General features: G+C 42.9%; 1 protein-coding gene across 3 annotated transcripts in view; it reads left to right on the top strand.

The window, feature by feature from the left end:
• Positions 1 to 26,966, top strand: part of SRGAP3 (SLIT-ROBO Rho GTPase activating protein 3) — a 255,426-nt gene that overhangs the window by 176,619 nt on the left and 51,841 nt on the right. For all 3 annotated transcript variants that reach the window (XM_056852682.1, XM_056852674.1, XM_056852690.1), the window contains exons 6-8: positions 904 to 1,032; positions 24,064 to 24,285; positions 26,667 to 26,768. In XM_056852682.1, the coding sequence (XP_056708660.1) occupies positions 904 to 1,032; positions 24,064 to 24,285; positions 26,667 to 26,768 (453 nt within the window). The remainder of the gene's footprint in view (positions 1 to 903; positions 1,033 to 24,063; positions 24,286 to 26,666; positions 26,769 to 26,966) is intronic.

The raw sequence follows: 26,966 nt of genomic DNA, 5'->3' as shown, positions 1-26,966 counted from the left end.
CTAGGTTTTACTCACTCAAAATGTGTGATTTTTCCATGTAAGCCAATCTGCAGCATTAGATTACGCTTATTTATATGTATACTGTAGATATATACAACATATTTCAAGAATATCATATATTTTCTAACAGCGAAGTAGAGTGCAGCAGTTTGCAGCTCTTTCCATCTGTAATTCTGAGTATACTCACAATTTTTTTCTTGTGGACAACTAAAGCATTTATACTTTTAGATTTCATAAAGATGCCAAATAGGACCATTTTATTGCTAAGTAATAAATAATCATTTTTATGTTGTTGAAGTAGTAAAATAAACTTAAGATTTGATAACAAGTATTGCTGATATAACTTCCCCCAATTATTAAAGTCACCATCATTTCTACTCATAAGTGCTTAGACCCCCCACCCACACACACAAATTTGTTTTTTTCCCCGTGTGGAGGCATGCTTTCCCCCCATGTCCTCAAAATTTCCAGAACATTTACATCTGTATCAGGTCAGTATTAAAAGCTGTATGTTGTATCTTAATTCTACATTCTGAATCTTAGATCATTGACTAGGCAGCCATTTTGGTCTGAAATAATTTATCTTCCTCCCCCACCCCCCAAAAACTATTGGAGGTGAATGATGGCAGCCTTTCTCCAAAGGCCCTGGGTGCGCCAGTTGTTCCGGATGCACATACACTGAAAAAGAACACTGTGCTGCTAACTTTACTCAGTCTATTCAGAGCTAATGGCTACTGCTGGATAAATCTGCTTCATCTTCCCTTGTAGAAATTATTTTCTTGCATGTAAATAATGTTGCTGTGAAGTGTACCTGTTCTAAGAGTTAAAGCAGCAGGGGTGGGATAAGCAAGGCCTGGTGTATCTTAGTCACACTTTTGTGTGTGTTGTTTCATTGTTTTCCAGAGACAAGCCAAATACTCTGAAAATAAGCTGAAGTGCACTAAAGCCAGAAACGACTATCTGCTGAACCTGGCAGCCACAAACGCGGCAGTTAGTAAATATTACATCCATGACGTCTCAGACCTGATTGACGTGAGTGCTCAAGCTATTCTTCTTTCTTAACGGGCTGATTTCCCAGTTCTTTTCCCAAGGTGGCAGCTGTGTCTGATGCCTTGTTTGATTCTGTGGGCATTATCTGCACTGCAGGCGGCCTTGCTTCTGTCATATTGCAGTATCGATTAACATTACTTACGATGCATAGCTGTTGTGTCCAGGACACAAACTGTGTTGCAGAGTATAAAATACTATTGGACTATTGCTTACGTCTGAATAAGAACCATCATGTATCCCATTGTGGTGGCTTTGTATTAAGGGGATTAAGTTGGAGGAAGGGGCGGGCTTTGACTGTAGGATACCATCAAGCAAAGGGGGAACAACAGCTGGTGAAACTGGTGTAAACTTGGAATGAACCCAATAAGGGACTCTCACCCAGGGGAAATGTGCAGTTTTGTGCATCCAAGATAAAAAGGATGGGAATAATTCTGTATGTAAAAGATAAGGCAGCAAGAGCAAAAGCAGAAAAAGGCTAGTAGGCACCATGTCAACTTGCCAATGTCCAAGTCTCCAGACCACAGAGATCAGTGCTCCTGGAGAACACAGCTGCTTTGGAGAGTGGATTCTATGCCATTATACTCCACAAAGGTCCCTCTCCTCCCAGGCTCCACCCACAAATATGCAGGAATTTCCCAATCTGGAGATGGCAACCCGAGAACCACGGCAAGGTAGGCATACAAGCAAGTGAAGACTGGGCATGAAGTGGAACAGGTAGAGGCTACTGACAGAGCTTGAAGGGAAGAAACAAGAAATGGGGTTTATACTCAAGGACTTTGTAGGAAGGACCAAGAAATGAAGGCGTAGCGGCAAGTTTCTCATTAGTTCTAAAAGCAGGCTAGGCCCAGTTGAAAGTCAGCCATTCCTAGGTAAATCTGATACAGGCAATCATGTAAGAATCCATACATCCCATAGTAGAAAGTAAGAGGTGCTTAGTGACTTCAGTGCAGGGTTGCCACCTCACATCCCCCACTGGGCTTTCCTGCTGCTCAGCTGGGCTGTGGGAGAAAAATGGAGAGGAATGGAGGGCAATTGGTAGCATTCTGGTGTAATGACACCATTTTTGGTGATGTCATTATGCAGGTTAGTCTCCTGCTGGTCACCAGCCTACCTCAGTGGGTTAGGACATTAGGATTTTAAAGGGCCTTTGACGGCATTTAGATGTTATTACTAACCCAGGGTCAGATTGGTTGTGCACTTTCTTGCACTCATTCACGGGATCTCAACATGGGGTGTCTTCCAGCTGGACTTGTATGAAGTGTTTGTACTGGTGTAAATATCGCTTAGTTGCATCAAGAAGTTAATTTCATTTATTAATCCTCTAAATCATATTTATTGTTCCATATTAGGATTAAAAGTTAAGTCTGAAGAGACTTTTAAGTCCCATGGGGATTTCAAGATGATATGTTGGGTGGTAATTTCTTACAAAAATATTTTGAAAGCAGTTCTATTTGTAATTTTGCTCACTTTGTTCAAGGCTTTGCTTGTTCCTAATGGGATGTGGGGAAAACCTTAAAATAAAAATATAGTTCTTTCTCTACAGTATAGTTCTTTCTCTATTGATTTGCCCCTAGGGCTTCTTATATTTTGATTTGTGACCTTTTTTGTTTGGGTTTTTTGTTTTAATGTTTTTTGTTTGGGTTTTTTGTTTTTATGTTTTTTGTTTTATGTCTTTGGGTTCCTGGAGAGCTGCTGAATGCTAGTTTAGCTGTTTCTATGTCATTCTTTCCCAGTTTATTTCCTTTTTGATACTTCCATTGGAGTCAGCAGATGGCTTTTCTTTCTCACTCCAGGAAATCCCTTTAGGGGACTGAAACCCAAACATCTTTGATTCAGTACAACTACATTTGCCTAATTATATATTCTCTTTGCCCCAGAAAACAAAGCGTTATTAAGGATGCATGAGCTGTATATGTGTCTCCTCATTTCAGGTCTCCCAAGAGAAGAGCTGTTTATTTGAACAAGTTTTTAGATATGTCTTGTGTGCTTCAGAACAGCATTGTAGGGCAGAGTTCAGTATATCCCAGTATAAAGAGAATATGCTTATCCCCCTAGATAGTTGATAGATACTGTCTTGCACTTGTAGCATTCAGCTTTGAACCCCGTTGTGTCCAATAAACATGGAAAAATATTGGATTACCTGAATTAAGCAGATATTATTTACACTTGAACACTTCTTGTCTTAGCCTCTGTTCACTATCTTAAGCAAAAGGCCATACCACAGCTGAAAAGTATATAATTGCATGCAGAAGGTCCTAGATTTAGGGCTTTAATTAAAGGAACTCAGAAAGCAGGGCTGTGAAGACTCATCTCTGCCTGAGATCTGTGAGAGAGTTTGCCAATTAGGGTAGCCAAAGATCTGTGAGTTGATACATAAAGCAGCTTTGCATGGTTCCATATGTTACCTTTACCCATTCAAATAATTTCTAAAACTTGGGGCAGAACAGGCTCCCTCAGAGTTCTTTAATCTGTTCAAATTTCCATCATGGGGGTCTTCCGTAGGAAACCTGTTTTGTTGAATTCCTTATGCTGAGATTAATGGGCCAACTAGATGACACTCTCAACCATACTTCACCATTCCGCAGGATACTCTTGACAGTTTTCAGGCTATTAAGGAAACACCTTATTTAATTAAAGCTCCAAGACTGTCCCTACTATATTTGGAAATGCACTATCTGAAGTATAATATTTTAATAACTTCACCAGGAATTAACAGTGTCATCCTATGCAGAGTTACTCCAGTCTAAGCCCATAATATGATATAACTCTGTATAGGATCAACTTGTAAGTAATGCCGTGACTTGGCTTTACTGGAACAAATCTACTAAATAAACATTACATCACTCTTAACACCTACTTTTTCAACACCATTACAATTATTTGTTTTTATTTATAATTTCTTCTTCTGAAGTTTCCTCATATAGGGGTTGTTTGCTCAACTTTGCACCATATATTACTTATCAGAAGAGAATAGCACCATTCCTTGACTATGTATCCAGTCCTAGAGGATAATTTAATGAGTGTTCATAATTATTCATTCATCTTATCTCTGGTGCTATTCTGTTAATAGTAATAAGAAGCATTGGTTGTGAGTACTGTCTCTGCCTGTCATTGAAATCCGCTTTAGCAAATCATGTTCTGGGGGTCTGAATGCTAGATGCTGGGTGAAGTGAGGCTTCTCCATCAATAGCTATTCTCCTACACTTAGTGTGATTCAGTTACTGTGCTGTCCTCCTCCTTCTCCTCTTTCTCTGCTTTTTTTCTCTGTGATGATCAGAAATCTGTTTACTGACCAGATGCAAAACAGATAGTGAGAGAGAAACTGATCCTAGCACCGAAATGGGCATCAGAGAACATTGATGAAGTAGAGATTACAGTCTTAGGAGCCTAATGGGATTGTCAGATTGCAAGCATGATTATGCTTGCATGAGCTCTATCCTGTATCACCCAACGCTGTTGGTTAATGAGGGAGAGGATTTCCTTCACAGAACATAGTAGGGTTCAGAGAGAAACTGCTACAAGTAATTGTTAATGAGCTTACATTGGTTTTGGAATTTTATGAGCTCCATGCCACTCAGAACTGTTAAGATCACTGTAGCCATAATTTAGCAGTTGGGGCATATGTGAATGTTAATGTATATTGTAGATGTGGACTGTTAGGCCTAGCCTTGACATAATAAATGTTAATTGCCAATAAAGCCTGTCTCATGTAGAGCATGAAACGTTTGTGAGTATAATTTCTTCACACAAGCAAATAGACATCTCTAGCTTGGCAGAGGAAGTAAAGGAAAGGTGACAACATCCAGCATTTTTGGAAAATATCAGTTACTGCCAACCATATATCTGAGGCTGAAGTGAGTAACCAGGGTTTCTTATGTTAATTCCTATAAGAGTGACAAGGTTTGCGTTATTTCTGATTTGCAAAACAGCCTTCCAGAAAATTTATGGCTGAGTTGATACTTTCGTAGCTCACCCCATACTTGGTTCCAATAGAGGACATGGTTGGTTCTTTGGTTCATCCCTCACATCTAGTTTCTGTTTCTGTCTTGATTTTGAAGTTCTTGTTGATTGCGTGACTATTTTATAGTGAGACTTTTGGGATTAAAGAAAATTCTAACAGGATTAGGTTTAAAGAGACTAATATGAATAACGTATTTTTTTCATTAATGCATCTTTGATCATAACTTGTGCTCTTGGAATCACTTGGATTTCAGAAAGGCACTTGATACTCTGATTTCCAAGTCTTCCAGAATAAGTGTTAGTATTTCTGTTATTTCCACCCCAGTGTCAGCAGTACACAGGACTTTTACAATAAGGTTGCTTATGTAACTTCAAAGCTGCTGTAGCCTTTCTGGCATTTTAACTAGTTTGGCAGAACTCAGTCACAACTAGAAGTGCAGCTAAAGTGTTTATGTTCCATTGACACAAGCCAGGTGGCAGTAGACACTTCAGGCATTTGGAACAAAGTTCTTCAGGTCTTGCCAACCAGACAGCTATCTCCATCCACCATTTAATGCTGAAGGGCTTGTTATACAGTCCTACAAGGTAATTCACAGTGGGTAGCTGTGTCTGCAGTAGTAGAAAACTACCCTACCAGAAAAGGTAGGGGTATACATTAACCACATTTTTAAAAAGCGCTTTTAAGCAATTGGTGGATACAGAGTGTAGCCTGCCCTAATACACTGCTTACCTGACTAAGGTTTGCCTTTGGTTGGGCAGGTATTTATTTATCAGTATTTTCAAATTTAGGGTTTGTTTGACGTAGATTCATTTCAGGCAGGGTATGTAGCCTGTGGAGAATAGAGGTTGGGTGAGTAATCATTTAACACAAACCTTCTGTGTGACTTTAACAGTGGCTGCAGCAAAGGCTACCCTCAGCTGCAGGTGCCTTTCTTAGGCCTGATATTCCGCATGCAGACATCTGACTAAAGAGGTCTCCTTAGCCTCTGGGTTGTTCAGATAAAGTCAACAGCTTGGCAACAAAAAAGAATAAACAGCTTCCATCATGGGAAATTAGCCTCTCTCAAAAGGCTTGGTTCAGTTCTGAGGCAAAGCCTTTACTTTCCACTCTTGTCTGTCCTTTCTGCTCCGTTTCCTGCCGAGGAAGCTATTTTGCAATGCCACTGGCAATTTTCAGCTCACTTCCTCTGCAGTTCTGCAGGGAAGATTTCTGAATGTACATGAAACAAAGATGAGAAATACTTCCAGTTAGGAAGGTCCTTTTATCTTCTCGGTTATCTGAGGCAGCTGGCTTGGAATATTTACATGTCAAAAAATTACATGCAGCAGATTAACTGTGAATGTCCTCTTAGACTCACAGTTGGTGAACAACTGGATCTGAATAATAACAATAACAATAACAATAACAACAACAACAACCTGGCAGCTAACATCATAAAACACAATATAATATATCAAATACAAATACAGTACAAATAACAGTCTAAAATAATTACTCAGCCAACAATCTCCTACTGATGGCACCTAACTACTCCACCTCAGGGAGGATGCTTTTTACAGGTGGCCATATATTTATGGCCTGACCTGGATGGCCCAGGCTAGCCTGATCTCATCAGATCTCAGAAGCTAAGCAGGGTTGGCCCTGGTTAGTATTTGGATGGGAGACCACCAAGGAATACCAGGGTTGCTGTGCAGAGGAAGGCACTGGCAAACCACCTCTGTTAGTCTCTTGCCATGAAAACCCCAAAAAGGGGTCGCCATAAGTCGGCTGCGACTTGACGGCACTTTACACACACACACACACACACACACATTTATGCTCACTATCAATGTCCTCAGTCTGGGGAAGAGAGGATGGAGACGGGAAGGACATGAGGATAGGACCACCACAAAGGGAAGAGAATAGATGGGAAGGGAAAGCAACAGGAAAGGAATTAAAGGAAAAAATTGGGAGGGAGGGAAAGGAAGGAGGGAGGGAGACTGGCTCTTAGTGTATTCCCGTCGCTGCCCTCAAGCATAAGCCTGGCAGAACATCTCCATCTTACAGGCCCTGTGGAACTGATACTCCATCCTTGTTACCTACACAAAATCAAGAACAACAATTTGGAGGTGGGGATTGTAGTTATTCTTAAAGATTCATATTTTTGATTTTGGTAAAGTTGAGACTGATTTACATCATTCCTTCTCTGGGTTAAAACAACAAGGAGTCTTCAGGTACCGTAACGGCTTATAGTGGCATAAGCTTTCATGAGCCAAAGTCCACTTCATCATACACATGAAGTATTAACACGCAGCAGATGTATGCACACAAGGGTACAGATAGAAGGAGGGGACTTATTACAAAGAAGGGCCAGAAGACCCAACATACAGATGTATTACTTCACATTGCAGAGCAGGGATGAAAATGAGACCCAGTCAAGAAGAAACAATCCACACAGATTGGGTGTGGACCACTCCCAGCTGGTATTGAATTGGCAAAGTAAGACGCATAGAAAAATAATTACTTTGTGTAAAAATTAACCATTCCATGTGGAGTCCAAACATGATTGTGGAAAGTCTGTATATGAATCTGAATTTGGCAAGTTCTCATTGGAGCTTCCATTGAAGAATAGCAACCTTTTGCATTATCCATTGAATGTGTACTGAGGTGGATATATTCTCCCACTGTTTTCTGAGTGCTTTGGTTTTTAGTGGCCGGTTTGTGTCTGTTTATTCTGTTACACAGGTACAGCCCAGTTTGGCAAATGTAAACAGGAAGAGGGTGTCGGTGGCATGAGAAAGCCATAGAGTATTAAGAGACATGCAGCTGAACATAACCTTCATGTCTTCTTTTTACTTCCATAACTGATATGTTTGTTGCTGACCTGAAACCCAGTTTTGCCAAAGACATTCAGTCACTGCAGGAAAAAGTAGCGGTATTGGTTGAATACAGCTCAATATATTCTTGTGTGAATTGACTCTCACAATGTCTGCCAGATTGTAATGTCTGACAACTGAGGACACATCAGCCTAAGCATATCCGCACGTAAATGCCCTATCTCTTTAAAAGCTAAATGTATAGGCAATTCGTTGAGAAACTTGACATTTGGTTTGTGGCTTTGAAAATTACCCCAAAAGGAAGCTACTGTGGCTGAGAGAGTTGGTCTTGATGTGGACAGTTTAGTCTACTTCCAACCTTTCTGTAAAGTGATGCCCTTTTAATTAGATACTGCAAAGACTATCTTCCAGATGTGGAAGTTTGTGGTGAGTTGTTCTATCACTATTTTAAACCTTGGTGATGAGGCCTAAATTCTGTAGAAATGGAAGGCCGCACCCACTTGGAAGTCTAAAAAAGATGAGAGTGGGGGAGATCCATGGGAGTGATATAAAACATACTTATTGGACTTGAAAACTCCTTTAAAAATTCAAAATATACATGTTTCAAGCAGCTTTCCTCTTCAGGGTTACATATGAAAATAAAATAGATGCTTTAATTATTTAATTATTATATAGAAACATAATTAAAATCTATTAAGTTGAGAGGAAGTGATTGGGCAAAGGTAACCCAGCAAACTTCGTAGACTGACACTGTAACCACTTCACCATACTATCTTAGTGCTTGGAGCATGTACATGTTAGATTTCTAAAGTGTTTTTCAAGTTCAGTAACATACCATGTTGCAATTGTGGAACGGGTCGTTCTTCTCTCTCATTTGGCTCAGAGACAATGAAATTGCTAGGGTTCTGTAAAAATTGTTTTTCACCCCTAGAAAACACTTTGAAATAAAAAGGATAAAATCTGTTGTCTTCCTTTTTTCCTTTGCATCTCCTAACATGATTTTTATACTGTTAGGATGGTTATCGTGATGGGGCATGCATTGTTATCTGCTCCCTTGAACAAAGACCGCTAAATTTCCCAGTGTAATGGGAAACCAGTGAGGCTTGACTTTTGTTCCCCTGTTGTCCGTCCCTTTCCTTCATCTGTTGTGTCATTCCCTCATGGGAGATCTCCTATGTCTCTGTACCACAGCAGTGAAAGGTGAGTGGTGGTAAGCCTGCTGTTCTGTTCATCGTGGATGTACTTGGATGGGATGTCTGTCACAAGTTTTATGTTAACCTATTTCAACAGCGGGTAGCCGTGCTAGTCTGTCTGCAGTAGTAGAAAAGGGCAAGAGTCCAGTAGCACCTTAAAGACTAACAAAAATATTTTCTGGTAGGGTATGAGCTTTCGTGAGTGGCTCACGAAAGCTCATACCCTACCAGAAAATATTTTTGTTAGTCTTTAAGGTGCTACTGGACCCTTGCCCTTTTCTACTATTTCAACAGCATTTAACATAAATGTTGCTCTGAGCAAAGGACATAAATAATCAATTTCATGTCTGTGGTTGTTGGTTATGGGATTGATGTTAGCATATATCTTGTGCCTATTTAGATGCACACATTTTCAAGAAGTAGAGGTAGTGTCCTTTCCCCTTCCCTTTTAAAAAATACTCAAAGATGGAGATCCATCCTTCTACCACTGTTTCTGGAACCTTTAAATGGATATCTAGAATACTAATTTTATATCCTTCTCTGCATTATAGCAATGTATCCGTAGTGGAAAATAGTCAATTTAGTTTCATAAGGAAGAATATTCTTTGACAACTACTGTATCATTGGCTACCTTGTCCTGTAGGGCCAGACATCTCTATAATTAGCTTTCAAAACTAACATGGCAGTGTCCTAAATTCACAATAATAAATTCTTCTAATGGAGCATTAGTACCTAAGCATTGAACCCCGTTCCATGTTATTATCAATGGTTAACTTTGAAATAAAGTCCCCTGTGCTCTGGAAGTATGGGGTTAATTGGGTGCACAAAGTCAGCACTGGCCTTATGACTCCAGGTCTCTGAGGATGCATCACATTTGGTCTGGAAGGTTTTCTGTTGTAAGAAATTGCAACAATCAAAGTGCTCAAGTAGACTGGCTTGTCTCATTCAAAAGGAGGCCAGAACAATAAGAAAAGTGGCTGATATTCAGGGTGTGCTAATAAATGTAAAAATAAAACAGATGCAGATGGCTTGTGTTTACTGAAGCCTCATCTAATAGTAAAGCCAAGTTATGCACATTTTATTTTGCCAAAGCTTGCACCTTGTAAAGGATTTATTTTCCTCTTGAAAAGCTCAACTTTGGGTATGTTTATCAATTCACTTCATTCTGTGTGGGTATACACCAGGGGTGGGGAACCTTTTCCCTGTCAAGGGCCATTTGCACATTTATAACATCATTCGGGGGCCATACCAGGTGTAGATCTCCCGGCGGCAGCGGGGGGGGGGGAAAGAGGCTAGGGTTGCCAGGTCTCCAGTCACCACCTGGAGGTTGGCAACCTTAGGAGAGGCTATGCAGAGGAGGGAAGGAAGGAAGGCTAGGGTTGCCAGGACTCCAGCCACCAACTAGAGGGTGGAAACCCTAGGAGAGGCTATGCAGAGGAGGGAGGGAAGGAAGGCTAGGAAGGAAAGCTAGGGTTGCCAGGTCTCCAGCCACCTCCTGGAGGTTGGCAACCCTAGGAGAGGCCATTCAGAGGGGGGAGGAAAGGAAAAGAAGGCTAGGAAGGAAGGCTAGGGTTGCCAGGTCTCCAGCCTGGCAACCCTAGGAGAGGCTATGCAAAGGAAGGAGAGAGGGAAGGAAGGAAAGAAGGAAGGAAAGGAGGCTTCCCCCCCCCCACATGCATGCATACACGCCTTCCCCCTCCTCCACACACACACACGCAATAAGGAAGGAAAGGGAAGGAGGCTTCCCCCCCCCAAAAACACACATGCACTCACCAGGCCTCGCTAGTGGCATGGAGAAGCCCCGAGGGAGCCAGAACGGCTTCTTAAGTCGGGCAGTGTGGACTAGCTGGAGGTGTGTGTGGAGGGGGGAGCGCTTCCCCCCCTCCAGACTTTCACACATGCCTCCAGCTCGGCCGGGCCGCCCGGCTCCAAGAAGCCATTCTGGCTCCCTCGGGCCTTTTCCATGCCGCCGGCTGGGAAGGAAGGAGGGAAGAGGGCAGGAAGGAAGGAGAATGGCAGCAGCAGCGGCTCCTCTTCCCTCAAGCTGGCATAAGACCCGGGGAGGGAGCCCCGCACGCGCCGCATGAGCCAGCCAAGTTGCCGGCCGTTTCTGTCTGGGAGGTTTTGCCCTGGATTTGCCGCTCAATAGATGCACATTTCCCCCACACGAATTCTCAAAACTCTGCCTGGGGGCTTCTTTTTGAGTTTTGAGAATTCAGATGGGAAAAATGTGTATCTATTGAGCGGCAAATCCAAGGCAAAACCTCCCAGGCAGAAACGGCCACAGGCACGCACCGGGCCAATTGGGGTGAAGCCTTCCCGGCTTCCCCCCATAGACACACACCCGGCTACACACACACGGGCCCACCGAGCCAGCGGCGCAGCCAGCGCGCAGGCCATGTGGCCCTGGCGGCACGAGTCTCGGTCGCCCCCTCAGCGTTAGGCCGCGGTGCGGGTGTGTGCTGAGGGGGCAGCTGAGACTTGTGCCACCGGGGCCTCACTGGCCTGTGCGCTGGCTGTGCTGCTGGCTCGGTGGGCCCCTGTACAGCCCTCTCCCTGCTCGACCCCCTCAGCCACACCCCTGCACTGAGAAAAGGCCCTGGCTAGCGACAGCTAGGTCTGTGGAGCTCCGAGCCTCAGCAGGCAGGCTGTGGAGCTCCCGGCCTTGGCAGGCGGACTGGGGGTTGTGGAGCTCCCGGCCTTGGCAGGCGGGCCAGGGGCTAGATAAAATGAGCTCGGCCCATGGGCCGGAGGTTCCCCACCCCTGGTATACAAAGTTGTGCATATGAAGCAATTGTTTCACAGTTTAAAATGATCCCTTGGCCTTGTTGACATCAAAACATTCTCAGTGTTGTATGACAAACTCATAGTTTTTCTCATTGTAGCTACTGAGGTATCTTTACTTGGCCAGCCCTTAGTTTTACATTCCCAGTACCTTGATAGGAAAAGGCAACCTTGACTTTTCCTGATCCTTTTAAGAAATAGTTAATGTCTCTCTAATGGATGTGCCATACATGCTACAGAAGCAAAGAAAGAAGCTTGAACCCTCTTCACTCCTTCCTAGATCAGTGGTATTCAGCCTTTCCAGATCTGGGTCTGAGTTGCCAAGAAACCATGTGGCTGTGCAAAAAAAATAAAATCAGTAAATTTTGGGTTCAGGTTTATTGGGCCTGATCCCCCCCCCCCGGTAAACCCAGAATAAGCTGAATAACCATACCGGTAATTGGGTGTTTGGCTTTATTTCCGGGTTTCCCAAAAAAATTCGGGTCTATTATAGTCTGTGTAATTTATTTATAAGGCTCGGGATGGTGGTGTCTTTTGAGGTAGTCACCAAATTTGTAGTGTAGCTGCAAGGAACTCTCACGTGGACACCAAAGTTTGGTGAGGTTTGGGACAGGGGGTCCAAAGGGGTCACCCCCACCCTCCAGGCATTTGTGAGAGGCTAGAGCCAAGCTGTCAATCGGTTTTCAGGTTCAGAAGGTTAGCGTTGCCGAGAACTGACGGAAAGAGCCAATTGGCAGGCTGGCACCTCAAAGTCCGGGGTCTTTGTTTGTATCTGGGTCGCATAGCATGATGTCCATGCAAATGAGCTTCCGAACTGAGGCAAATGACTTAAATGCAAGAAAAATAACACAGAGAAAACATTTATTTTGGTGGCAAATTACATCATGTGAACAGGCCTTTATTTATAGTAATCAAAAATCTGATTTCAAGAGATGGTCATGGTGCACGAAAACAAAGCCACTACCCAGGGTGACCTTCAGTTGGAGAGCAGGCTTTCATGGGGCGGGGGTGATATTGGAGCCAGCTGAAGTCACGACCAAGGTGGCTCTTCTGAAGGGGATTGCTCATCTGTGCAGGTGAGGAGTCTTCTTCAGAAGCCGGATCAGCAGCTGTTGAAGCTGGTGGTTTTAGTTGGAGTATATCCCTCCGGTATATCCCTCCGGATGGGACTGGGTGAGCCCCGTCTTTTAAATGAACTTTCTGCTATCCAGATTGATCCACTGAAGGAGGATGGATAGTTTGGTCTGACCAAGTTGGATCCGATTACACAACCTCAACTTCAAAAGGGCCCCAACTATGGGGTCCTAACAAAACTAGTCAGAGATAGAAAAATGGGAGAAGGCACAGAGCTATGCATCTGAGCAAAGGCAATTAGCTGAAATCCAAAAACCCTGAATGTCTAGTTGGCTTTTCGGGAATCGCCTATTCAGCTTTGAGCAGATTCCCATGTTTTGGTATTCACTTGAAAATAAACCTGAATATTGCTGAAATGGCTATTTTTGGTTTTATTTTTGGTTTGGGTTTACCAATATGCACAGCCCTTACATGTGACACTGGAGTCACTGACAGAAATGGGGGACAGAGTTTGGAACTCACCAATGTTAGGATTGGTTAGAATCCTCTCACTGTGCATGTAAAGAGGCAGGATACTTGGTACCTAGCTCTCTACACATGCACACTAGCAGTAGGGCCTTCCATAAGGTAGTAGACAAAAATGGTGGCTATGTAGGAGCTCATGGCCCAGCCAGTGGGGTTCTTTAACCTACTCAAACATCCTGACTCACCAGCTGAAGACTGCTATTCTGTATGACATGAAGTAGCCTAAAGAGCAGTGAAAAACTAGATGGATGGAATGTATGACAAGGAAGCAGTAAGGAACAGAATAAAATCTATTTCCAAAGATCCTGCAGAAGATATATTTAAGTACCTGTTTTTGTTGTTGTTATAATTATGACTCTTGAGACATTAATTACATTTAATTAACTATAGCTAAATTTTAAAAGGGATGGGTAATTTTATGTCCAATAACATTCATTATTATGCAAATGACGAAAGAAGCAATCAATTTTAATGCTGCAGGACATTCAATGTGCAACGTGGAGGTCAGGAGGTATCCTTTTCTCACTGCCCTGATTAGGCATGCCTGTTGACTAAATGTCTTTGTGGGTATTGCCATGGGAAGGCTGGCCATATATTGAATTTATTTCAAATAGCAAGTTTTAGTAAAAGCTAGAGGCAGACTGCTAAACTGTGGGACCTGTGCCTTGATTGAGAGTATCCATGGTATCAGTGCACTGAAATGTAAGTCCAAGTCATGACTTTGAGCAGTTGTGATACACTTTGAGGAAATTAAAAACAACAACAAAGGAGATCAGTGACATCTGACAGGCTAATTAACTTTATTCCAGGATAGGCTTTCATGAGTTAGAGCTTACTTCATTAGATGCATGAAAAGTTTGTGTTACGAAGATGTATTTATACTCAAAAGCCTGCAGCCTACCCTTCATAGAAAGCCCTAGCAAATAAAATAGACTTCCAGCATCTCATAAACATTTTCAGAGATACCCCTTCTGAGAGCCTTTTCCATAGAGTGGGAGCTATGATTGACAAACCACATGGTCCGGTTGAGGCCGGGTGAGGTATCTAAGTGGGGAAACAGTACAGGCCAGAAACGGATAACAGCATGAAGGTCATAGTTTGCACACTGGGACATGTAGGGAGAGGTGGTCCCTTAGATATATGGGTCCTTGGCTGTCAAAGCCTTTAAAGGTTGTAACCAGCATCTTGAACTGAACTCAGAAACAAACTGGCAGCCAATGTAGCTGTTTTAAAATAGGCACAATGTGTTGCCGTTGTCTAGCCCCTAACGGCAGGTTGGATGCAGGCTGAATTTTTCATCAGAAGAATGGTATGTTCCTGTATCTCCCCCCCCCCCCCCGCCGTTGCAATCTGCTGATTTCCACAGGAGATCCAGAGTGGCATGAGATTCTGCAGCAGGAAGAGGGAATTGGTAGAAGTTGCCAAGTTAGGTTCCAACCCATTGATCAGGCTGCCACATTCTGAACCAGGGGCAGTTTCCAAGTTGCAGCCCAGTGTGGAGCGTTCCACTTTATCTTTCCAACATCAAGGCTGATCAGGGATTTGAACCCTGTTCTTCCCAGGTCCTTGTCCAACCACTCTACCGCCTTTAACCATCTATCACACTGGTTCTAGGGATGCTACAGAGTCCAGGAATAGATAGTCTCGTTGTTTGTTTCACATAAGTCAAGTTTTGCTGCAGCTGGCTACCAGAATCAGCCATAATGTGAATTGCCTGGTTAGGAAGTTATATTTAGTTTGGATTTGTATGGAAGGCCAGATGCTACATTTTCTGTGGCATCCCAGCTATCAAAATGAAAATGAGAGAGGGGGAAGAGTGCTTAGTTCTCCATACTTAAAATATGGAAGCTCAGAATTGGCTATAAACTTCTAAATGAGGGCGGTACTAGTTTTTAGGAGCCTATTCTACACATTCCCCTGAAACAATTCACTAGAACGTTTCTAGAAAAGACTTCTGAAATGTGTAGTACATCCCATATTCCTGATTCTATATTTAATGTTACCTATTACATTTTAACAACAGTTTCCTCCAGTTTCCCCCAGATAAATCAGGCTAACTGGTTTATAAACTCTTGGGTCTCCTCTGGATCTCTTTTACAAAAGTTTATGGTACATTTGCTACTTTCCAGTTCTTTGGTAAGGAGGGTCCATTTAAGTGACAAGAAAAATGTTTTTGGAAGAAGTTTGTGCATTTGTCAACAGTTTGTCATTTGATGAAGCTTCTTTGAGTGTATGTCGTGAAACTGGTGATTTGTTAGCTTTTAATTTGTTCATTAGCCCTACACTTCACCTCTTGTCATCCATAAAGACCATTGTGTCCTGGGACCCACATGTCTGAGAGAGGGCACTTCTGATATTAGTTGAGAATTGTGGTTCAAGCTCCATTCTGCGTTCCTTTGATTTATAGAGGTGAAATGAGCAACCAAAAGGGGATACTATGTTGCTTAAGGTTGTTGTGTAGCTCATAATTTAGCTGCTATGCTTGACTACGGCTGCATTGAGAAAATTTCAAAGAAGCAGAGCCTGTATCTGAGAGCAGGATCTGCCCCTCTGTGCTTTCCAGATGGGTTCCCCCCCCCTTGCTGCTGTTTTTAGCACACAGTAAGATAAACTCATCTTTTTGGTGTGATTTAAATCTGAATTGAGGGATGTCTCTTCAAATCATCAGTAAAGAAGAGATGTCATCTTTAGATAGAGTTGCTCATGGCAGTAACTGAATTTTAATATTTCACTTTGAGTTAGTAATGGAAAAAATGTGCCATAAAATGCTTCTATGAACATGCTTTAGAAATAACGGGATCAGAGGACAACTGTAAAATGTACTCTTGGCAGCCTTCTGCCAAGTATTTGAAAAACCAAGGTTTTTAAAAAATCTTTTTGCCTTTCCCACCAACCATCTATTTTTAATTAATCGGTAATTTTTTTGTAGTTTCTTAGATTCAAATCGTTTTCCCCCCTAAGTGATTGATATAGTAGCTAATGAAAAATTTATCACAACAAAATTACTTTAGTCTGCAGTCCCCGATGGATGGACACAATGGAGCACGTGCTTGGAACAAATTCACAGGTGTTGTAATAGGGAACGCATGGCACCAAGCTCATTACAGGCTGTTACCCAACCAGGTGGAGGGAGCACAGCTATAAATTGCTGTGGTTGAAGCAAGTATTAAAAGTGATCTCCAGTAGCCAACTTTGTCCTACTGTGTACTCACTCTCCCCCTTGCTGCTTCTGTTTGCAGCCTCTGGTCTTCACCGCTCTGACAGGTGCTCCTTCCTCATTTTGAACCCTAAACCCACATTCTCCGTTTCTGTACTTTGGGCCAAGCCTTAACAGCAGACATTGCTGTTTGTGCATCTGGTGATATTGATGTCTATTGTTTTCTTTGCCCCCCCCCTTTTGCCATCAAGTTGCAGCTGACTTGTGTTGACCCCATAGGGTTTTCAAGGCAAGAGACATTCAGGGCTGGGTTGCCATCGCCCACCACTGCATAGCGACTCTGGTATTCTTTGGTGGTCTCCCATCCAAATACTGACCAGGGCTGACCCTTATTAGCTTCTAAGATCTGACCAGACCAGTATCGCCTGGTCTATTCAGGTCAGGGCTTGCCTACCTTGGAAAAGCCAAATGTGGGTGGTGAGCTCTGGTCATTGGAAAACTGTACAGGTGGCTTGATTTTATGCATTTCCTTATCAAAACAGAATGTGTCAGTTTGGTGTTGAATGCTGAAATTGCAAAGTAAAGATCGTGACCACAGATATTCAGTTTCTTGGCTAATGCTCTGCATTGGCTCTGATTTCTTTGAAAGCATATATCTCAAATCTTCCATGGCTTTTTAAGTACATACACATACTTTCACTGTGTACAGATTTTGATCTTAATGCTGTAGTTTACATTTCTATTTCATCTGTTTGGCTGCATGTGCATATAGAATTTACAAAAGGATCTGGCAGTTTTGCTAAAGGTAAAGGTCCCCTTGCAAGCACCGGGTCATTCCTGACCCATGGGGCGACGTCACATCCCGACGTTTTCTAGGCAGACTTTGTTTGCGGGGTGGTTTGCCAGTGCCTTCCCCAGTCATCTTTCCTTTACCCCCAGCAAGCTGGGTACTCATTTTACTGACCTCGGAAGGATGGAAGGCTGAGTCAACCTTGAGCCGGCTACCTGAAACCAACTTCCGTTGAGATCGAACTCAGGTCGTGAGCAGAGCTTCGACTGCAGTACTGCAGCTTTACCACTCTGCGCCACGGGGCTCCTCTGACTATACTATTAAGTACTAATTTGTGATTGCCAACAATGTACACGTTTGGGTATTGGTGCAAAATAGGTTGTCTGAAGATGTGTGCTCCAGAATTGGTTTTTCATAGCCTTTTTTTACGGCTTGTCGTAAGACTCCATGAATGCAGTTTAATCATACTGGGTACTCAGGACTATATTATCAACCTTTTCATGTCTCAGTTGTTGGAAGGTTTGGTGTTATAATGCATAGGAAACAATCTGAAAGCCTGGGTTTATAGGATTGCTACTTCTCGTTCCCCTTCCTTGTGCTCTCACACCTACTTTTTACACTTGCTGTCTAAACTACTGTTGCTCCCGTGATTTCAGCCCCAATGTGCCCCCACCCCGAATTTGAGCATATTGGAAGTAAAGTCTCACAACTGTTATAGTAATGAAGTTTGGCTATTTAAGGATATCGGAGGAGGCTGTGAATCACACTTTGTGATTGGCTGGCTTCTAGCCATTAGACTGCTCAGAACTCCATAGTCTTGCAAAACAGAGTGGATTCTTCAGCAGATACTTTAATTGCCCTGTGTATGGACCAGTTCTGGAAAGCTATTACAGGCTAACTTAGTAGCTATCAAAACAGAAAACATGTGCAGTTGGTTTTACCAGAAGCCAACACATGAGTATATCACACAACATTGTTTTTCTTGAATCAGTAATCCTGTGGATCTCCTTGTATGGGACTGAGGTTCTTTCTGAGACCCGCCTGCCAAGGAAGACCAAGAACGATCACTCCAGGTCTCTCTTTTACTGAGTTACATTCCTTTTCCATATGTGTATATTAACGCACAAAACACACTCACAAACTTTTAGCCCTTACAAGCATGCACAGATCACACAGCAGCAAAAACTACCCGAATACCTACAATGTTTCTTCAGGTAGGAACTAGTGTTTGGAACTGGCCTAGTTGCAGCGGGTCTCTTCAGGGTGAATCCTAACCTTGGCGCTTTTGCTTTGGTCAGGCTCAAACATTCAAGAAACCTCCTCTGGATGACTCAGTGGCCACAACTGGATGCAAATAAAAAGAGTGTTCTTAGCTGACAAAATATAAAGAACCTTGATTGTGGAGTCCAGTGCCTTCTTTTCTTACTGGGTATCTTTATGGATTGTCAAGTTTCCTAGTTATTCCTGGCTATTGCTAAGGCAGCAATAAAATGTCGCTTCCTGTGTTCTGTTCATACATCAGCACAACTTCTTAACCTTTCCTGCTCATCCACTTTGTAATGTAATTTTGTATTTTGATAGGGTTTGTCTAATAGGATAAGAATAATTCAATAGCCTCCATTTTTAACTGCAGCAGAAAATGGAAGATTTTTCTTTTCTGCTGCGTGGGACCTGACTCAGCATTCCACCCTACCCCCCACTCCCAGGCTCATATTATAGGTTGTTTATTTTAAGATATACTGCAGCATCTTTCTACGACTGCGTGAGCAAAATGTAAATATGACATTCCCAAACAAGGGGAGAGGCTGGCACAGCACAAGGCCATTACGCGATAGAGCTGTTTCAGTGTACTGAAGGTCTTGATCTGCTGTATCATTTGCCTCTTGCTTTTTGGGCCACTCCTATTGGCAAGGGCCATTAGCTCTTTGACAGATTTCTCAGTTGTCATGGAACGGTGGCTGCAATGCTCTAGGGCCCATCCTGTCATGGCCCAAAGAAATTGAAACCTCGGGGTCAAACCAGATGAGGCAAAGACCACAGATCTCGTTAAAATTTGTAACCCCTCACCAAGCATCTTTGTTCAGTTACAAATTTTGACTGGGATCATGCAGATAGGGGAGACGGTATTTAATCTACCCCTACATGCTTTTGCACATAATCTCTCCCTCCCCCAGAATCTGTTAGCCTTTTAAGGGAAAAACACAATGGGCACTGGCCTTTTTTCCTTCCATGGGAAATGGGAACACAAGGTGATGGTCGTTTTCAGTAGACAGGGGTAGAACTTAGAAAGATTAAACCTCGTGTGCCCCCAATCGGAATTGGGGCACTGCATACCCAAAAGCAGCTGGCCAGCATGATCTGGTGGTTAAAATGTTAGATTAAGATCTGGGAGATCCAGTCAGGTTCAGATCCCTACTCTGCCATAGAAGCTTCCTGGGTGACTTTAGGCCAGCCGTTCTCTCTGGGCGTAACCGACCAGTCACAGGGGGGGGGGTGAGGAGAAAATGGAGGAGGGGAGAATGGCGTTCTAAGCCTCTTTGGGGGCCCCATTGGGGAGAAAAAACATCTAAAATAATGTATAAATAAACAAATGTTAACGAATGCTGGGTGATTTGTGATCTCTGTTGCATCTAGTTTGACTGTCAGATAAAACCAAATCACAATTTCAGTAGCCGTAACCACTTTAAGCTAGTTTTTCAGCAGCCCCAAACGATTATGTACAGGTCTTTTCCTGTGTACTGTTTCCTAGCTTCCTAAGGTAGGTTAGAATTTACCTCTGATGTAGTAGAGGAAACTGCTTTTAGTTCTGTCTCAGTCCCCTCCTGCGTCACATTTCTCTGGGTGTTGACCAAAGGAAACATTCCATCAGGAGAGCCAATGCATACTGTTTGAAATAAATGTTGTCCTGAGTGCAGCTGATTGTAGCTCCTAGATTTTCCGCTATTCCTGGTGACCTCTTTCCTCCTCCTCCAAACAGCCTAGTTGGGATTCTGTAGCAGTATAAAGCTTAGCAGCATTAGACATGTTAAGAAATATGCTGTTAACCTTATCTCACAAATTAGACACAGTCACTTGTTCTTAGATAGCCCAGTGCCATCTTTCCCCGCCACTCTTTATTATATTTTAATATGCTTTTTGTGTGTGGGGGGGGGATTCTCTCATGCAAAATCTTTGGATTGGTTTTGATTTGAACAATTTTTCTTCTGTCCTAACTCAGTCCCAACTTGCATTGGCACTGTTTCCAGCCCTTTGTTCCAAGTCTACATCTATGTTCTTAAGAAGTTGAATGTAGGGACATGCACATTCTTACAGAGGCTGTGCATTAGTACTCTGGTAACTTGGTCATATTTTCATAGAATCATAGAATCATAGAGTTGGCAGGTACCACCAGGGTCATCTAGCCCAACCCCCTGCATAATGCAGGAAACTAACAAGTACCTCCCCTCACATCGCCAGTGACCCCAACCCTCCCCCCGCCATGCAGGATCCCACAATCAAAGCACTCCCGACAGATGGCCATCTAGCCTCTGCTTAAAGACCTCCAAAGACAGGGACTCCACCACCCTCCAAGGCAGCACATTCCACCATCGAACAGCCCTCACCGTCAGAAAGTTCTTCCTAATGTTTAGGTGGAATAGCTTTTCTATTAGTTTAAATCCGTGACCTAGTCTCTGGAGCAACAGAGAACAAGCTAGTTCCCTCATCAACATGATATCCCTTCAAATACTTAAACATGGCTATCATGTCTCCCCTCAACCTTCTCTTCTCCAAACTAAACAAACCCAGCTCCTTAAGTCTCTCCTCATAAGGCATGGATTTCAGACCTCTGATCATTCTGGTTGCCCTCCTCTGGACACGCTCCAACTTGTCAACATCCTTCTTAAATTCTGGAGCCAAAAACTGGATACAGTATTCCAAGTGATGTCTGACCAATGCAGAATACAGTGGTAGTATTACTTCCCTTGATCTAGACACAATACTCCTATTGATGCAGCCTAGAATTGCATTGGCCTTCTTAGCTGCCATATCACACTGTTGACTCATGTTCAGTTTGTGGTCCACTAAGACTCCCAGATCTCTTTCACATATACTGTCGTCAAGCCAACTCTCTCCCATCCTGTACCTGTGCCTTGTTTCTGCCTAGGTGAAGTACTTTACACTTCTTCCTATTGAAATTCATTTTATTGCTTATGGCCCAGCTCTGCGGTCTATCGAGGTCATTCTGAACTCTGATCCTACCCTCTGGGGTATTAACTACCCCTCCTAACTTGGTGTCATCTGCAAATTTGATTAGCATGCTCTCTATTCCATCATCCAAGTCATTTATAAAAATGTTAAATAATACTGGTCCCAAGACAGACCCCTGTGGTACCCCACTGGTCACTCCTCTCCAGGATGAAGTTGTGCCATTAATGAGCATCCTTTGGGTTCGGTTGGTCAACCAATTACCAATCCACCTAACAGTAGCAGTGTCCAGCCCACATTTTACTAGCTTTGTTTCAAGAAGATCATGGGGGACTTTATCAGAGGCTTTACTGAAATCAAGGTACACTACATCTACAGCATTCCTTTCATCTACCATACTTGTCACTCTTTCAAAAAAAGATATGAGATTAGTTTGGCATGACCTGTTTTTGAGAAACCCATGTTGACTGTCAGTGAGCACGGCATTTCTTTCTAATTCTTACAGACCGTCTGTTTAATTATCTGCTCTAGTATTTTACCTGGTATTAATGTCAGGCTGACTGGGCTATAATTTTTTGGGATTTCTTTCCCCCCCTTTTTAAAGATGGGGACCACATTTGCCCTCCTCCAGTCTGCTGGAACTTCTCCTGTTCTCCATGAATTCTCAAAGATTATTGCCAGTGGTTCTGAAATCACTTCAGCCAGTTCTTTTAACACCCTTGGATGCAGTTCGTCCAGCCCCGGAGACTTGAATTCATTAAGAGTAGCCAGGTATTCCTATACTATCTCAGTGTCTATACTATGCTGTAATTCCCCTACTGCATCCTCTGCTCCATTATTCCCAGGTTGAGCACTATTCCCCTTTTGGGAGAAGACTGATACAAAAAAGGAGTTAAGTAATTCTGCCTTTTCTGCCTCCCATGTTAATAACTCACCATCCTCTCCACGCAGTGATCCGATCATTACCTTGATCTTCCTTTTGTTATGGACATAACTAAAAAAACATTTTTTGTTGTTTTTAACTTCCCTGGCTCATTCTGCACTTTTAGGTTTTAGGTTTGAGTAGAAACCATCAAAATGATCCCAGTAGGCTATGAATAGTCACTCTCCTGCTCTTGGTGCATCTTGTTAAATTGAACATTACACTGAAGAGAGGCATCTTGGAAAGCACGTGTTAGCACTGGTAGTTTTTTTTGGGGGGGGGAGGGGAAAGCTAAGAAATTAGGTTTCTGTTACAGCAATTAAGTGTAGATTTTCCCTAAGGTGAATTGGACAAGAAATCACTTATTATGCATGAGAAACTGCTCTATCATTAGAGACCTAGAGAATTTTAATGGGGGCATCTTCTATACTATGATAAGAATTTATGCTAATAGGAATTTGTTTTGAATTACAGCTTACATCTAAAGTCCATTTATTGATGAAGGACATAATTTTAAACTTGCATGGGGATATGTTCCATTGAGATTTGTGCAAATTAATTCTACATGTTTTATTTAGAATTGGATGTAGATTATTTAGCTGATGGCAGTTCTTTGATTAAGACATGGCTGATCATATATATCGGTGCGTGTCAGGAATGACCATCTAAGGTTGATTAATGAATTCATAATTAAAGGTTTGGGAGCTAATTCTTAGATTAGGACTGAGTGGAACTGAATCAGATGAGAATGCTCAAACTTCAGTGAAATCCTGTTCCGAAGTTGGTGCTACTGAATTTCCAAGCCTTCTGCATGAGTTTTCAGGCTCTCTAGTGTGGTCATGAAGGTCTTCCAAAGTGCATAGGAACAACAGGAAATGTGGTCCTTACCACACAGTGCATGCATGTTTGTTTATTTAAATATTGATATACCTCTTTTCTCCCTAAAGGGACCCCAAAAAAACTAACAATGACAAAAAATGTATACTATAAATCAACTATCCAAAACAATCTATGTCTTGGACTAGTCCTGGATTCAATAGCCAACTCATCCAACGACACAGTGTCCACAAACCACAGGGGAAAAAACCCTTTGACTCTTGCCCAAGGTCTGTGGCCTGTGGCTGTGCCCAAACTTTACGGGACCTGCAACAGGAAGGGGAAAGCAAATGCTCATCAAGATATCCTTCCCATTCTTTCCCTCCCTGTTGATCAGCAGCCTTCCCTTTCAGAACTCTCCCTTCTGGTCTTCAGACAAAACTCAAACCGCAGAAGATGCAAAATAGAGAGATCCCCTGTCTTCAGCTCGTTGTATCCTGATGCTCAGAAGGCACCCTTTTCAGTGTTTACTCACAGTTTATGTTGTATGTACACCACTCCCCGCTTTTGTGTGTCTTGTCTCACCTGGACTGTAAGCCGGGCGGGGGGCAGGGCCTGCGACTTGGATTTCTGCACCACTAGTTTATATTGTAGCCTTGGAAACTTAAGTTAATAAATTAATGATTTCAGTTCCCCCAATAAGTACACATTTTTGAATATCTTTGGAGTTACAGGGAATACATTAATATCTCAGGGTACCAAGTGGATTCATGGCTATCTCTTTCCGTAGTGTTGCGACCTGGGATTCCACGCGAGCTTGGCACGGACATTCCGAACATACCTCTCTGCTGAATATAATCTCGAGACCTCGCGCCACGAGGGCCTGGACATAATTGAGAATGCTGTAGACAACCTGGATGCGCGGAGTGACAAACACACAGTCATGGACATGTGCAACCAAGTCTTCTGCCCTCCTCTGAAATTTGAATACCAGCCACACATGGGGGATGAGGTACTGTGGAACTGTAGGAAATGGTTTCCGCTGAGCATATGCAAGGTGGTTCTGGCTTAATACCTCCCCGCCACAACCCTGTCGTTATCAGTGGGATGGGTATTTTAGCTGTCCTTGCTCTTGAATGTCATGTTTAGGTATGATTGTTACTGCCCTGTGCTTTTGATCAGGCGTTCTAAACTGCTAGCTCTGTTGGTGTTTGGAAGAAGTATCAGACACCCCAGAGGCGAGTGAATACTGCAGAGTCAGCACGTATACAAAAGTGCTATTTTATTTCACAGTGTCAAAGTGCTTCGCAAAGCATCCACTTCTCTCAACCCACACCCAAATACACACATAGTACACTTATATACATAACTGGCATAGTCTCCCAGCCAATCAGCAGTTGGCTGCCTTGTCTCCAGGACCATCTAGCTCAGTCCAGTGCAAGCCAGTTTTTCTGCTCAGTCATTGAGCTGTCATGTGACATCACCAATCACCTGGCTGTCACTTAGATCTTTTCTATCTGCTTGCCATGTGCAGTCTTACATGTCAATAAGCTCATGTCCAGATCATTCCTTTTCTACTTTCTGTTCAGATTTTTACAGGACAGCTGCTGCATACAGGCTTGATTTCTTAATCAGCTTTTTGTTCTTCAGCTGGGGCTTCTTTCCTGCCCTTAAAACAGAGAGCTAGAAGAGGGAAATTGTTCCAGTGGCCAATCCATACTTCTGAAATAGAACTGGCACTAGTTAATCTGGAGTGGTGATGGTGAAGAATCCCTAATATCCCAGGGTACAGCTGGAGGTGCACATTACTGCCACCTTGCTGAATCTTTATATGCTGACTTTAACTACCACTTAAGGAAGAATCAAACCGGCTTACAATCACCTTCCCTTCCCCTCCCCACAGCAGACACCCTGTGAGGTAGATGGGGCTGAGAGAACTGTGACTAGCCCATGATCACCCAGCTGGCTTCATGTGTAGGAGCAGGGAAACAAATCCAGTTCATCAGATTAGCCTCCGCCACACATGTGGATGAGTGGGGAATCAAACCCAGGTTTCCAGATCAGAGTCCACTGCTCCAAACCACCACTCTTAACCACTACACCATGCTGGCTCCCCCCAAAAATCTGAATCTAGTCAGTGCTTGAATTGGACATCTCCTGGGAATCCTGAATAAAGCCCCTTTGTCACGGCTGACCCTGCAGTGGAGTAGTAAGGCAACCAAGCTCACTTGGGTTTGGTACCAGTAACTCCTTGAGTAATACACATCATAAAGCAGAATGAAGCATTATTGAAGAAAGTTAAGAAAGATATTAAAAACAAGGCATACAGTTCAATTGCACTGGAGTCCTAACACAGCACATTTGGTTCTTAAAGCAAAAAGTTTCCAGAGCATAATACAAGCATCTTCCTGGCAGCAAGGAGGAGTGAGGGGAAAAGGTAAAGGGGAAACGATTCTTCTCTCTGGCTACGCTTATAGAAAAAAGATGACCGCAACCTCCTGATCCCTCCAACCAATCATTGGGCAGTATCTGTGGGACTTGCCAAGGCGTGAGCAAGCCCTCCCCCACCGCCTATACCAGATCCACAGCTGAATCGCATGAGTTCATTTAGCAGGCCTAAGAACCTGCCCTTGGAAAGAAGCTGCTGTGTGGGAGGGTACCTATAGCACCTGCAAAGTTGGGGGTGTGGGGGACTTCAGCTGGGAAATCCCTTCAAGATGGATTCTCTCTTACACCCTTTGAGTTCCCCAATGGAAAAAAGGTGGGTTGTAAATGAAGTAAAGAGAACGTCTGACCTTGTGGTCGGCCAATAATCTGTTATGCCATCTGCCTCTAAACTAATGTCGGTATGCAAAGATTTAACGTATTTGAGCAGCTTTGCTGCATCAGCTGAAATAGTAATTTTGTGTGGTATTTCATTTCTGATTATAATAGAGGAAGTGCAGTGCAAGTTCATAGCTGAGCACTCCAGCTCTTTTTGCTGTAAGCAATCTAAGGTTTAACTATGAAGATGCATCTTCTTTGCTGCCTTAGCTAATTTATAGTTGTAAATGTTCAGATCCTCCTTGACTTTCCATAGGTTTCTACTCACTGCTGTACTATGTTGTTTGGCAGGTAGTTCTTCTTATTGCTTATAGGTTGAATATAGATGTTCTAAACAAGTATTGGCAGATGAAGTTTAATTCTGCCTTGCTTCCATCCCCCTATTATTTGCTCGCAGCATCTGAAACCACTCTAAAAATTTTACAATTTGTATGTCTAGGTTTGGATTTCCAAAATGTCAGCAGGGATTGGAGGAATAGCAAGAAATGGAGGAGGAATCCCCAACGCATAACCTAATAGATTCACAAAGAATGACCCAGTTTCTTCTCTTCAATTTTGTTGCTGTTTTAGGTATGTCAGGTGAGCGCCCAGCAGCCGGTTCAGACAGAGCTGCTCATGCGATATCATCAACTGCAGTCTAGACTTACCACACTCAAAATAGAGAATGAAGAGGTGAGAGCTGTAATTGCCTTTGATCTTTATGTAAACAAAACTTTATCCACTTTGCCGTGCTATTGACTTGGTACCCAGTGACTTATAAATCAATGCATACAGAGAGAGAGAGAATGAGAATGAATTCTCACTTTTTGTCACCTGACTCCCAAGATGTGGAATCTCTTCTGCAGGAGGGCCAGAGCTATAGCCATTGTA

Source organism: Euleptes europaea, chromosome 1 (assembly GCF_029931775.1).
Source record: "Euleptes europaea isolate rEulEur1 chromosome 1, rEulEur1.hap1, whole genome shotgun sequence".
Taxonomy (NCBI): domain Eukaryota; kingdom Metazoa; phylum Chordata; class Lepidosauria; order Squamata; family Sphaerodactylidae; genus Euleptes; species Euleptes europaea.
Note: the sequence above shows the minus strand (reverse complement) of the source record. Positions and strands in the feature narration are given on the sequence as shown.